Genomic DNA, 14,770 nt, shown 5'->3' with positions numbered 1-14,770 from the left:
GCTGTTCGTGTGAACCCACCATGATAAAATACAACAAATTATCTAAAGCAGATTAACTATGCAAATCTATTTCGACAGAAATCGGTGTAATCCATGTGTTTCCTCTAAACCAATGGAAATACACAGTACGTTTTATGGGCAGGAATGAAAGCCTCGTGGGCGGAGGAGCGTCAAACGTGAGGTCCTAGCAAGAGCTTCCAGGACCTCACCGTTTCCTATCGTGCCCACATGCTGGATAACTCAGGGAAAAGTAAGTTTGTCTTCTTATAATTGCGTGACGGTAATATTTTTGCTAGCATTTCTTTGTCCTAAACACCGCCTTAAAGCGACGAACAAATTATTATGTTGATAAATGTTCATTATAGACTTTGCTTTGTCTTAACGCTGTGACAGAGCTAGGGCCTTAGCGCTATATCAACGCTGTTCTGACCTCACGCGATTTACTTGTCACATAGTTGCTGATGACGTTGTAATATAATGTAACTTTTATGGAAACCGAAAGCTATTAACAGCTCTTTATGCAATGTTTAGCAAACTGGCAGAGTACAGTAAACTATTTGAAGTGCCACATGGATAAACGGAAGTAGTGCGTCACAGCCCGCCTCGCTGGATCACTTCTTGCCGCCACATTGGAATTCCGTTGGCGGATGACGTCATCCAGACTCCAATGTTTTGTAGTTTTCGGGTTATCCTAAATAATAGATTGGTGGTCACTTGCCTAAATCTTTATTATCATTTACAGAGATTGCCAAATTGTTAAGAAGCTGATGTGAAACATGAAGAAAGAAATAGCTGCCGTGGTTTTCTTCCTGAAGAGGCTCATTAAAAAGGGGGAAAAGTTGGATTCTGCTCAAATTGAGAAAGTGGTCGAGAGGCTGGCGGCTGGACTGCAGGAGAAATTCAGAGGGCACTGGTACCCAGAGAACCCCAGTCAGGGCCAAGCATTCAGGTAATATTTTTTGCTGCTCAAATATAATCACGTGAAACTGGTGTCTCAAACGATGCTCAAACTAACCAAAACACCACTGAAGTAATGTAGACTAAATAACAGCTTTTATTTTTCACTCTCTAGATGCATCAGAGTGAATCAGTTCCAGATGCATGATCCAGTGTTGTTGCGGGCCTGCCAGGAGAGTGAGGTTAAGTACTCTGACTTGAGCCTGCCCAGAGAACTCACTTTGTGGATGGATCCTGGAGAGGTGTGTTGTAGGTGAGTCTGGAGGGATTGGTGCATTGTTATTTTTAGAACTGCTACAATCGTTTTCTCTCATTTATAGTATACAAAAATACTACAAGCTACTACATGGCAGTAGCTTTTAGTATTTTGTAGAATCCTGCTTGCCATGTTTTATTTTTAATTTGAATTAAAGCACCTGCAATTAGAAGATGCTGTATTTTTTTAAATAGTTAACCTTATTCTTTTGTATGAGGGAACAACAAATTTGGTATGAATTTTTTTGTTCCTTAACAATCATTTGACCATCCCACTAAAAATAGAATTTTGCTGTGAAAATACTGGATGTTCAAAGAACCACCAGTAAACATTGTCATTTTTGCATGTCCACATTCCTTGTTGCCAAACAATTAATATAATCTCTGTCTTTTAGTTTAGCCTTATTGGCTCATTTAGCGACCAATATTGGTTGTTTGATGATTTGTTTTCCTCCTTAGGTACGGTGAGACAAACCCCTATTTCTCAGTGGCCTGTTTCTCTAAGGGAGAGGCCGAGGAAAAGGAGGTCGCGAGGAAGGTGACCAGCGCCTTGGAGAGGGTGACCTCGGACTACAGCTCTGGGTCCTCCTCTGACGAAGACTGTACCCTGAGGGAGACTCCGGGCTCCTCCCCCCTCACCGTACCCCTCGACTGCACCACACACCAGGTGAACGCTATTGACCCTTGTTTACGGGAGCATTTTACACTTCGGTCCTTTAGCAGGTGCTTTTATCCAGAGTGGCTCCGCAGTGTGGCTGAGAACCATTTGAAGCATAAAATCAATATTGGACTACAAAATATCTGCTGCACAAGGTTTATTAAGGACACATTCTGTTCATAAGGTTGTTGGTTGCACTTAGAGCACTATTTGTTGTATCACCAAGTGATTAAACAAGGAAGTGCTGGTGCAAGCTGGTCGATTTGCAACCTAATTGCAGCTTGGAGCCAGGATTTGTTATCGAGAAGTTGCCAAATTGTTGAAATAATGGCCATCGGAGACCATTTCTTAAATGGTTACCTGTTCCAAATATTTAGTTAGGATCTTACTGAGTATAAGCAGGTATGCCCTGGGCATATTGCTCAAGGGTGTCTGAGGGCACACATAGGGAACCCTGAACCCACCAGCTGAGAGTCAAACGCAACGCAACACACCAGCCTGCCTCTGTTTTTGAGGAACCTAATATTGCTATTTCGATTTCACAGGTGATGAACCCAAATGCTCCGACATGGAACCCCAAGAAAAAGATGGCGGTGGGTAAGGGTCACCCACCTGTTGGGCCTCACTACGGCGTCCGACCCAATGGCCGACTCCAGCACCCCTTAAGGCACAACGTTTGGGTTCCAGAGGTCTACAGAGCTGGGCATGGATACTGGGGCGGAATGCACAAAATGGCACACTCTTACGGCTAGTGAGTGTGGAGATTTTTAGAAGGGAGAATCACGACTATCTTTTAGGGAGTAACATCAAACTAGAGGATTGACCAAATTATTTTAATAAATTATTCTAGATAGAATTTTGATCTGTATTAACTGTTTTCTGCACTTTGGACCATTTATAATAGTTAGAACTAGTGCTGGGCAACAATTCAATAGTATTGTTTATCTTAGTTTGGTGTTTAAATTCAGTCTAAATAAATTGGCATGAAAAGATATGCCTTTAAAATTATCCACTATGAGGTTTGAAGTGTCGGAGACAAGGGAAAACATAGAGAAAAGAAAACTAGTTTTACACTGATGCCATACTTTACATAGCCGTATACCTTTTTGGAATTCTTAAGCATGTCGTAATTTTTATTGATATGGTGTTAAAAACCTACAATAGTTGGGATAATGAATGTTTGCATATCGCCAGCCCTAGATTGAATATTAAAATGAACATGTTAGGTGTATTTAAAGGCTAATTGCATTTAGGTAGTGAGTAAATTTTCTTTATGGTCGAATTTTGTACATGCTTCCGTCCTTTTTGAGTCAGCTATTATTTATTCAGTGTTGGCTAATCAAATGTATAGACTTTTTAAAAGGATACTATATTTACTTGTTTCCATGTATCAATTAAACATTTCTATAGTTCAATCTGTAGTCCTAACTTTCATTCATTATGTGACAAATATTTGATATGCAGGACAGAATAGTTGTGGCTTTTGCGGCAGTCTATGCAGCCTATCTGTAGGCATTTTAAATGTTTGTCAGGCTAACGTTCACAATGGAGGTACACGTACTATACATAGAATAGAACTAGAGGTTGCCTCACTTTTAAGTGTTTTTCTAGAACAGATATACCCTTGCATTGTCATAAGAATTCCGATGTACTACGGGATGTTATACTGTGCCTTTGATAATAAAACTGTATTGCCTTGCAGAGACTAACAGACAATGTACAGTTCAATAATTGTGTTTGGTTGTTTCTCAGTCAGAACTAGCTAATTAAGATAAATCAAAGTTACATAAACAAATTGAGAAGTTATGCTCTGACCTATTAAATAATCATATTTTTCTGTTTGTAATGTTACAGTTTAAAAACAACTAATTATATATAATATATTTATATTTAAAAAAACTTAAAACGTTAAAATTGTTGGGGCACCCACTGGATTTACGAAATAATGACATGGAAAGGGAAAATGTAGCTTGTCTTCGTTCAAAACAAACAGGAGGGGGCAGCCGCGGGTCTAATATGAAAACAGGTCACGTGACACTCATGCGCCCTCCTGTGTGCACCTGCCGAGGGAGGGAGCGGAGTTTCGGATGCTTCAGAGGAGTGAGCTGCTCTTTCAAATTCACCATAAGTCCGTCTGACCAAGTTTCGAGAGAGTCTGGGAATAGAGCAAAAGTTATGGAGTTCGTCGTACCCCGATTCTGCTGTGTGATATTTGCTCTAATGACAGGTAAGTGTTTCTTAACAATTTGAACGGAGCTACTTTTGCGACCCTGTGTGAATTTATAGGCGAAACCCGTTGGGAAAACGGCAGTCTTCCATGGCCCGCGGACAACGAGCCAGCGGCTCTCAAGCCCCACAGGGTCACTTGTTTACGGACATAACTCGTGTTCGATGCGATCGACGGGAGCGAAATCTGTTAAATATTACGTAGTTTTATTACCAGGCATCACTCCCCCACGGAGAGATAGGCTAACTCAGGCGTTTTAATTGTTTGGTTTCTGAACTAATTGTGTTGTGTTGGTTGGCTCAACGTTAGTGTAAATGCAAAGAGTCGAGGATAAAACATTTTTTTGATGGAAAACGAATCAACGATGTGGGATCTCGGTCGACTAACTACCTCGTTGCCTTGTTTCAAGGTCGACAGTTTTCTACAAAAGGAAATGCTTTTTAAATTGACTTTGCTATGTGCCAGGACTATTATTTAAGACGGACATAGGCTACCGCCTAGCTATCCGTCACAGCGGGGGTTCGCAAAGAGTGCCATTCAGGTGGATTTACTCAGGATCGACACTATTGCTTCATCGTGTCTTTGTGGTAAAGTTAGTTTACGTTTAGAAGAAACTGGCCAATGTAAGTTACAGAAACTCAACGTGTTAATGGGTCGGCAGTTTTTTTTGTTTGTGCCAACAATGGCTTGATCCGCTTTAAAACCTGTAGCTGAAGAAGGACTTCAAAGACCTGCGTTTGTGTCTGCCATCTGCCAGCGCAGCCCTCCCCCACTCCTCCCGCAGAAGACCCTAGTCCGATGGGCCAAAGATGTACGACTATAAGTCGATCCAATTAGATTACACTTTGATTTGTTCTGTCTTCAGTTGTGTGTTTGGGATGGCGGGATACCCCCTTATGTTGACCCATTCGCAGTGTAAAATAATGGCCTATACGAAAAATATCCTCTGTTGTAGTTAATAGACAAGCTTGTTGATTAACACGATATTGATTAAGAAGTTTTTCATGAACTACATATGGTACTGCTTTAATCTTAAAAACGGGAAATGATTATCCCTATCTTATTATATATGGGTGTGTTGTTCCTTTAGTGCCCTGGAATCTTGATTGAAACTACCAGGTCCTGCCTAACTTACCTTACAGCATTGTTATGAGAGGACGTGTTTTATTTGTATAATGAGATGCTTGCTTTAATCAAATCCTCCCAGTTATGTAAACCCGAGAGAGAGTTGGGGTCTAGGGCGTGGTATTTTTGTCGACTTTATGTGTTTCCCACCCTTACAGTGCTGTCAGACATCAAGAATGTGAATGATACTTGTATTTGGTTTCATCCAGTTACAAATACACAATAATGCTAACCATGCATAACCTCTATAATGACTTGCATGTTTATTATGTATACATATTTATTTAAAGATAAAATGTTTAAGGATGCTTAAGGTTGTGCCATTGGATGAAAACGCCATATGCCAGACTAAACACATCTTGATCATAGCCCTTGCTCTACAGTTGGTAGAATTCGACTTTTATAAAATCAAGTGGTTCTTTGAAATCCAGGCGGCAGATTATTTAAAGAATTTGTTAAATCATCTGTGTTTATGTGCATATATCGAGTCTGCTACACTCACACTCCCAGTTTCCATCAGTTTTAAAAGGAAATTCCTGAGCTATTGCTGCTCATACTCCCCAGCCTGGCACGTCTGTCCGTTTTGAACGGTGCCGGAACAGATGCCTGCTGTAACTCACCATCCCCTTAGCTCTGGATGGGGGAGTTTTGATTTGATGCCAGATTATTTTTCACCCGAGCCCTATCCTTGCTGCAGTTGGTCCGAGACTTCTCCCATATCTTCTCCTATAACCTCTCAGCTGTGGCTGATTGGGGGAAATGAAGCAACTGGTTGAGGTTAAGGAAAGGCAATAGCAGGCAGTGGCTGCTGTTACCTGGTAATCCTACACTTCAAGAGCCCTGGCAGGGAGCTGGTTGCTAGGATACCTTTTGATAACACAGTGCGTGTGTGTGCGTGTGTGTGCATGCGTGTGTGTGTGTGTGTGTGTGTGTGTGTGTGTGTGTGGTGTTGCTCAAATAAAGCTACCCTCCCCCACCTTAGAGTCTTCATTGTGTTGTCTTCTCAGTAGAACTGCTCTTTATTGTGTGTTGAAACCTGATCTGTGTATTTGAGGTGTTGCAGTTTTTAACGCGTTAGCCTTTCCATGGATGGCCGAATGCCCAGCTATACACAGGTCTTCTGCAATTTTAAGCAGACAGTCCAGTCCATGTTTATGTATCAATATTGAGAGGGTTTCCTTGCAGATATTTATTTAGGCTCACAGTAATCTTCAGACATGAGCAGTCCTACATGTGCCATCATCAAGGCTCTAATCCAGCCCCGGCTCTTGGACCACAATTTCAACATTCAGTTTGTCATGGCATGGCTGGCTTAGTGGTCCAGCGGGCCTCCTGTTGGCTTACCAACAACCCTGACGGCAGCATCATCACCTCCCACCCGGCTGCACGCAGCCCCGGAGCCCCCTGTCCTTGGACATAAAGTGAAAACATGTAGAATCAGATTACACTCTGGGGACGCCACTTTGTCCTCCACAATCTGACGATGGGGACGACCGACCATGAATATTCAGAGGCTCCTCCCTTCAATATTTTAGCATGCTGAAGATGTACAAGCCTGCTCCTGTTTCCCCCCCTAGCAGAGTGTGCCTAAACTCATCAGCCGCGCAGTGAGCGGCTTTGTCCTTCTCATATCTCATTTAGAGAATGAGCAAATTGCAGGCGAGAGATCTAATTAAGGAATTTCATGGTGGTTTTAATGAGTGTGTGTCCACTCTGTATTCCATGGCCATCTCTTATTCACAGATTGAGAGAGTTGTTACTGCCCGATGTGGGAATGAAGCCAAAACACTGAATAAGAGATATTGGGAACTTGCTATCGGGGCTCAAAACTCATGAAAGCAAGTCTACAACCCAACATGTGTGTTTTACATTTGGCTTATTTACAATTTGTTTGATAAGGTACAAACTGTATTCCTGTGTTTTAGCCTTCCATATAGTATGAAGGAGTGCAGTATTGAGTAGTGAAATTAATAAATTGTGTGATGATGCCGCTGAATGCAGTCTTTCTTCATTAAAAAATTCTGCCTAAAGAAGTCAAATTTAGAAGTGTGATATGTGCTTTTTATTTCTATGGATCGGCAATGACAGAGGTGGCCGTCCTAGTCTCAATGTTGATTTACCATTCATTAACCCTCCACTTTTAGCAATTAAAAATGTTGTCTTGTCTTTCCTAATCTCTTACTCTTTAACGCTGTCTGTTGCACCCACTCTCTCATGTGTACCCATCAGTTAAAACAAGGTCACCATGGCGTTGATTCTCAGCCATCGGTCATCATCAAGGCAACATTCTGTTTGAACGATAAATATCCCATTCATCATTTAGCCTCTCGCTGTGCCCGGCTCAGTCCCTTAACACCCTCTTCTCCTAATGAGGCATCATGGGCCCAGTGACAAATAGACACCTTCCCTTCAATCTGATGGCATTAGAGGTTTCTACTAGGGATGTGCATTTCTGGCAAAAAATACTATACAATATTCGCTGAGAACTATTAAGAATAATTTTCGAAAACCGGTCAATCAAGAACCCCCAACGCACGCACACACGCAACTCGTATACACGCACACACAATGACACAGGGAGAGGCTTTAAGATTTGTATGAAATCAATCTGTTTATTTCAACAACTGCACCATCAACATTAACATCAACATTATTTCAACGTGGACTTAGGCAGATAGGCCTAAATGCGCCAAAAACAGATCGCTATTTATTTTACCGAACACAACCTGCATGACGGTGAACTAGACACGTCTTTAGCATATGGAAACTATGGCCAAAAAATAACTTCACACGGTGTCTTTTTACAATTTATTTGTTACCAGCATTCATAGTGTTGATCAGCAGAGAAATAATCCGCCAAAGACGTTGACGTTGCTTAGCAACCAAGGACGCTGGGATCGATAAATTGCCGGACTACTTGCGGAGTGATACGACAGAAAAAGAAAAGAAATCCACTTTACTTGACAGCGGCCATTATATGCTTAGCAACATTGAATTATCAAAAAATTATTCACCACCGGAAGTTGTGAAGGCTCCTGCAAGTGAACGGAGCGTTCAACAGCATTGAGAAGTGCCGTGTAATAGATAACGATAGTAACATTCATTATTCAATTTTCTACGTGACGACGACTATTCAACTATTCGACGATCGTTGCACATGCCCTAGATTCTACATACACCATAACCGACAATTCATCTCCGAAATGTTCATCCCTGAACTGAATGAGAAGGCATGTCTGGAGAATTCTTTTAGCTCCGAAACATTTCGTCAATCAAGTACGGATTTGTAACAGATGGAGTAAAAATTTGTTTTGCATAACACATGCATAGCACTACTACACCCCATTTTCAAGTTTTTAAATGGACTAATGAAATGGCCTCAACTGACATGAAGATCAGTCACTGACAAGTAGTTCTTCTCCTTGGTTAAATTGCTTTCCGTTTTTGATCTTCATGACTATGTATTCTGGTTCTTCCTGCATATTATTCTCACGGCATGCGAGCTAGCCATCCCTGTGCGAGGGTACTCGATGTGGCAGGTTGGTCCCCAGGGTGCTGCCTCTGCAGGTGTTGGTTCGAAGCCCGACGCTCCCCACCAGCTAGGTGGGTGTCAGCTCAGCTTAATGCAACACTAAACCGCACTGCGAGTCGTGTCTATGGACCAATGTGTGAGGGATTAGGTTCTCAAGATTGCTACGCCGGGGGAGTAATTGTCTCACTTTATCTACTGAACAAAGTCAGAGCCTATGCTACTCCGAAAGACAATGTTTTGTTCCCAGTTGAGGCTGTTACACTTGTCTCGGAGATAAGTTTTATTTATTGTAATGCGTTATTAACGGCTGACATCCAGCCATTGTCTTGACATGGCTCTGTAAGAATACAGTTTTAATTTGTCTCCTCCTGTGGTACGCCCACCACCACTACTGCTTCCACTTCTTTCTTTTTCCCCTGAACACCATGGCTAATTAGACTTCTAATCTTGAAAATGGCCTGTGTATTTTCTTCTGAAGGTGGTGGGCAACTTAAAGGGCTGAGGAGGGGGAAGTTGTAGCAGCTGTTGGAGGAGCATTTTATAGAGCCATTACCTCATTGTAAAACATTACACATCATCTACTAAAAAGCTAAATCATATTTCTCAATGAATGTCTTTCAATGTTTTATTGTTTCGTTGTGGTGTCAAACCTTTTATTAAAATTGTGAATACAAAGTCAAGTATTGCTATATGGTATGTTAACCAAGACAGGCAGACATATAGGAAGTAATAAACAGCAGCTGGGTTTGGCATAGCGGACAAACATACAACTCTGTAGTTGTCCATTAACACAGCTTGTCTCTTATCGGTCCCACGTTTGTAATGGCTTCTCCCATTGCCCTGCTCTCACGGACAGGTGTCATATAAACCTGTGTTATGTCCGGCCACCTTCCATCACGGTCCTTAACCTTCGCTAGATGGCCAATCCCCCTCACCACCTGGTTTATTGCGCAGGGATATTGCAGGATCTTTCTCTGTGGTACGATGACCAGGACATCTGCTAGAGTCCCTTCTGCAAAAGGCATAGAAAGGTCAACAAGCCACCACTGACACCGGTTTAATTACCATGGTACATCTCCTGAACCTGTGGAAACCTGCAGAGCTCCCTGTCATACTCCTGCAGAAATTGGATTGGACTGAAAATAGCCCTGACACTGGCTGTTTCATGGTGGTCAGCATGACCATTACTGCACCACCGTAATCACATGAAGTCCCATTTTAATAAGCATGCAAAGCATACAAGGACCCTGACTGCAGCAGCTCTTGCTGTGTGTGTGTTGGCTCCCGAGGAAACAGCTGTTAAGTGTCTTAATGGAGACCATGTATAATTCATGGCCGCACACAGAGCTGCAAAGCTGGCTGGCTCCCTCCAAGTGGACGATAATTGCATAGGGAGGTCCCCGTTCCCCTCTAGACTAGCCCAAATGGCTTCACCATCGTTTTGCAGGCTTTGGCACAACATTAACTATACATTTATTCCCTGTGAAATCCAGCACCTTGTGAGAAGAGGCTGTACCCTCACGTTCGAGCTGGGCACGCACTGCACAGCCCATTAAAATAGTTAAACTGAAAGAGTTGTAGTTTTTAATCACCTATGGGAGAACCCATTCACACTTTTCTGAACCTATAAACGCTCCTTTACAGAAGTCGTTATGTCTCCGAGGCAGAATGCAACCTCAAACTACCTTTTCAAAATGCATGAATACCATTGTTTGATTTTACAGGCGATAATAGGTGCTCCATGATCCTCTGGCAGTGAGGTCAGTAGCTATGATACACCTGACCCAAATATACCAACCGAGTTGAAAACAAACCCATTTCTAAAGTTTGATTCATGGGAGATGAGACAAATTATTAGGATGTCTGCTCCCAAGTACACTGCACCCATACGTTTGCAGACACCCACTCAGGCTTACTGTCTCTTTCTTGAAGTGATTAATTGGGCCAACTGGGCTTGACTGTATTTACCAAAATTACATAATTTCAGTCCGATGTTTCAAGAAGGTCCATAAGTAGTAAAAACTGATTCCGAGCCACTTGGGACATGGTTATTTTTAGATGTGTAGATAATCCTCCTGTTTGTCTTTGTTGAAGCAAATATTAATTGAAATGTTTTTAATTCAGCCCCTCCCTGTGAGTAAGAAGGAGATTTTCAGAATCAAAACAAACTCAATAACTGTGTTCGTTCAGCTCTAACTGGCTGTGCAACTGTGTTACGCAAACTAACACACCACGAGCTGATTGGGTTTTGTGAGCGGTTTTAACTGTAGGATGTTTTTTTATACAATTATTGAAATCTCCATAAATTAACATGATCACTGATATGTCCAAATAATGAGCTACGAGCTAGTTGAAATGGTACACATTGCGACTTTAATGTGTTGGCTGAAATAGTATTGCAACAGGCTGTAGCATCTATCCAACAGCATGATTTGTGAACCAAATATATTTCAAGAGCCAAATACACGTTGCCAAATTGAAGATGGGAATTAAAAGAGTTATGCTATAGTTTTCTCCACCTTGGAAACCTTTTTAACATAATCTTCTCATTCTCTGTGGGGCATATCAAATGTCTATTCTTGCTATTGCCTGAGTGCAGCAACTTTACATAATTCATATTTAAACTGAATTAATTTTGAGTTATGTTCAGTTGATGTAGAGTTAATTTTTTCCAACATCACAAACTGAGACCAGATCTGTTTTTTTCTTTTTCAGCAGTGGCTTATTCCGTCTTCTATGCGTGTGTCAGATTTGCTTAGCTGTACAGAACGGCACAGCTACTGCACAGCTTTGCAGATGCAATTAATGCTCTGAAGTCAAATATAGCATGGTAGTAATCTGCATTGATGCACATTTACGCTCAATATTGTTCAGGGAGGTCAGGGTCCGGTTGGTCTCCGGGGCTCAAGTGATCAAAGTTCCTCTTCTACATGCTGGCCAGACAGAATCCACCAACCTTTTGAACGTCAGCCCAGCGTTGAAAATCACGGTTTGCAGTGTTTGCATCCAGTAGCAAGAGACTCCTTGTATTTGTGCAGTGCGGCTGTCAGGGCTTACAACATTTATCTCTGCCGCCCAGACACTCGTATAGTCTATATCAGCCTGACAAGTGTCATCTCTTCCCCAGCGACAAAAATAAAAACGAAAAATAAATGTTGGAGGTTGGGGTGGGGTGGAGTACTGCTGCAGTAGCATCCCTGTTGTTGATGATTGTTAAAATCATGCAATGATTAGAATTGGGTTGTTTCTTTCTTTCTTTTTTATAAATGTTTGACGGTGGTTTCACGCCACTTATTAAATACGTTGGCCTTTGTGGCCATCACTTCGCCTTCTTTGTGTGGCCACTGGTAGCATGAGCCGGAGGCTGGTCCTCGCCCGCTGGTCGTCGTTGAGGGCTAACGATAACTGACATTTGCCACAGCTAACTTCCCGCTGGGCACAACATTGAGGTATATTTACCCCACCTGCCGTCTGTGAAGCACATTGGATCAAACAGACTTGTCTTAAACAGAGGCCTGATATAACTTCCTGTTGAGAAGGCAGGAGAGGAGGGAGAAAATAGATAAAGGAGTCCAGGGCTGATCCCACGTGTTATCTTTTAACAGCTAGCTTATCTTGATGTCCTGTTGTAACATGACCCTTCCACAGAGGACAGGAGCGTTGTCTATGTTGTTCTGTGTTTCATACAGGCTGAGTTCTGCCCAGTGGTCAGATCCACAGCCTGGAGGCAAGGGCTTAGGGATGGCACAGATGCATTAAAAAGGGGTATTGATCCTCTGTAGTTATTACAAAGTACTTCATCAATACATCATTTTTTGTTCTTTGCGCACTGTCCCCATGACACTTTAATCAGAAAATTCAATATTTGGTGAGTGAAATTGTGTTGAGTCTGTTAGGGTCAGTGTCTCCATAAGGGCAACCCATTTGAAATGACACACAATGCCATTGTGCATCTCTACTTCTAGAACTACTTCTACTACAAGTGACAATAGTGCCAGCATCATGCTACGGTCTGGGAGGAAAGGAGTAGAACTAAATTTAGACCAGAACCTTGGAGGCATAAATGACTACTATTACTACTACAACAGCAACATGAGTAAGACAAGCTCATTGAGTGCCTCTAGGCCATTCCTACTGACAGGTTCTGCACTACACAGAAAATGGGTAATTGTGTGAAAACTGCATCTAGATCTGCACATTAATGTTTTGTGCAGCAAATGTGCTTGTGATTTGACACAATGTGGGGAATTCAGCTGCGACCAAAATAATCGGATCAATTGACAGCCGCTTTGTGTTAACACCAAGGCAATGACAGATTGCAGAGAAATATGTCAGCCCGACTGCAATGCCAGCTTTCCCTTTTTGTTTGTGGTTTATGTGGTCTTATGTATGACAATGATTTATTGGAGGTTCGATAGTGGGTAGTTGGAGTACAGCCACCAAGGGTAGAATTTCCGGGCATCCAGGAGTCGAAGGGTATTCCAGGTAAAATCATTTCAACTGTTTTGATTCGCCCCTTTTTTGGAGAGCTCACTTTCCTCCAAACAGCAGGGAGGAACGGTGGAATGCATCGGAGGCATTTTGTGCCGAGCACAAGACGGTCTACACATACGCCTACATGTCTAAAGGCTGCCCTCGCACCTCAATCCTCTTAGTGCTCTGGCCGACCGCCACCGGCCTTCTTACTTCATTGTTATCAACATTTGGTTTATATTAGTTGTCCATGTGTGGCCAATTCGACCTCCCTGGCACCTTGGTTTTAAGTAGAACTTCTTTGTGTTGAGTACGTGTGTACATACAATTCCAAATCTGGTTGTTTCTTCAACTGAAACCCTGCATAAATGCTATGAGGAAATGTTTTTTGGTATCTGTTTGTGAGGGACATACCTGTCCCTGTTTATTCACATTTCCTGGTCGGGCCCAATTCTATGTTAGTGAGCTAAAGTTCAGCTGAATATTACATTAGATACATTTCAGAATAGAATAAGCCTAGCATATTGCTTCGAGGTCAAAAATCTTTTTTGGTGTATGTTTTTATCTCCCACTTTCTTTTAGTAATCTTCTCTTGAATAGGTAGGTTTATAAAAATGTTTTTCAAGTGGGGATGTTATCGCTCTGTTTGCATACAGGAGTGATTTTGGTACATTTTGTGAGAAGCCCCTTTTCCTATAATACTTGAATTTGATATCTACAATCTTCTCCTCTGTGTTCATGTTCCCCTATTCGAATGTCATTGTGTGTTATACTCTGTGTATGTGGGTCTATTTGCAGTTTGAATGAAGTGGCAGCTCTCTGCAGCAGTTGGCTTGTCTGTGTTTGGTCAGCGGAGCTGGCCCCCCAGATCAAAGCTGGCATTGTGCTCCTGGGGGCCCGGGCAAAGGCCAGACTCTGACAGAGTAGTGTATGACCCAAGTAGATTACTGTGCAGCCATGCTGGCTGAAATTTACCGGGTAGATGCTTTCACTCTGGGGGTCTAACCGGGTGATAAACGGGGGGTCTGTCCGACAGGATATCACAGACTTTATTTGCTTTGGGAGAGGGGGGATTGAATAGAGTATGACAGGTTTCCTCAGCAACCCGCCTTTGTCGAGGTGGGCAAAACGGACCTGTGACTACACCCCTGTGAGACATGTGGCTTTAATTTCTTGCTTCACAGTGAACACTTGGAAAGCGCTGTGCAGAAATACCCATCTGCCTTCCCTTAAAGTGCCTCCTCACGCTTCAGCATCCAAAGAGAAAATAATCAGCTGTAAAATACAAACTTGCAAATGCACAGTGGAGTGTTGATTGATTAATTATTGTTTTTACTCAAATTGCATTATTATTTGACGCTTGTTTTAAGAGGGGACATTAAAAGTGTCCTTTAACACCGTGTGAGAGAGGGATCAGCTGAGTCGGCTGCCGTGCTGTGCACTGGGATTAGGAGGGGTTCCCTGGGAAAATGGGAGGGTATACAATGTCGTAAAGCATCACCCCCGACCCCATCAGTCCCAACCCCCTACTCCCCCCTCTCAA

At 42.4% G+C, this 14,770-nt stretch overlaps 2 protein-coding genes across 2 annotated transcripts in view; both read left to right on the top strand.

Annotated features, from left to right (window-relative positions):
* The first annotated feature begins 184 nt into the window (after positions 1-184).
* On the top strand, positions 185-3,403 carry btg3 (B-cell translocation gene 3). Its single transcript, XM_079738597.1, has 5 exons — positions 185-250; positions 743-949; positions 1,073-1,210; positions 1,672-1,879; positions 2,416-3,403. Exons 2-5 carry the CDS (start codon positions 777-779, stop codon positions 2,620-2,622), a joined length of 726 nt encoding a protein of 241 aa, XP_079594723.1. The 5' UTR covers positions 185-250; positions 743-776; the 3' UTR covers positions 2,623-3,403.
* Positions 3,404-3,962: 559 nt separating this feature from the next.
* Positions 3,963-14,770, top strand: part of cxadr (CXADR Ig-like cell adhesion molecule) — a 31,964-nt gene continuing 21,156 nt past the window's right edge. Inside the window, exon 1 of the mRNA XM_079738789.1 lies at positions 3,963-4,097. Within this exon, the coding sequence (XP_079594915.1) occupies positions 4,046-4,097 (52 nt within the window). The 5' untranslated portion in view covers positions 3,963-4,045. The remainder of the gene's footprint in view (positions 4,098-14,770) is intronic.

This window comes from Pollachius pollachius, assembly GCF_949987615.1.
Source record: "Pollachius pollachius genome assembly, chromosome: 6".
In the NCBI taxonomy this organism is placed as follows: domain Eukaryota; kingdom Metazoa; phylum Chordata; class Actinopteri; order Gadiformes; family Gadidae; genus Pollachius; species Pollachius pollachius.
Note: the sequence above shows the minus strand (reverse complement) of the source record. Positions and strands in the feature narration are given on the sequence as shown.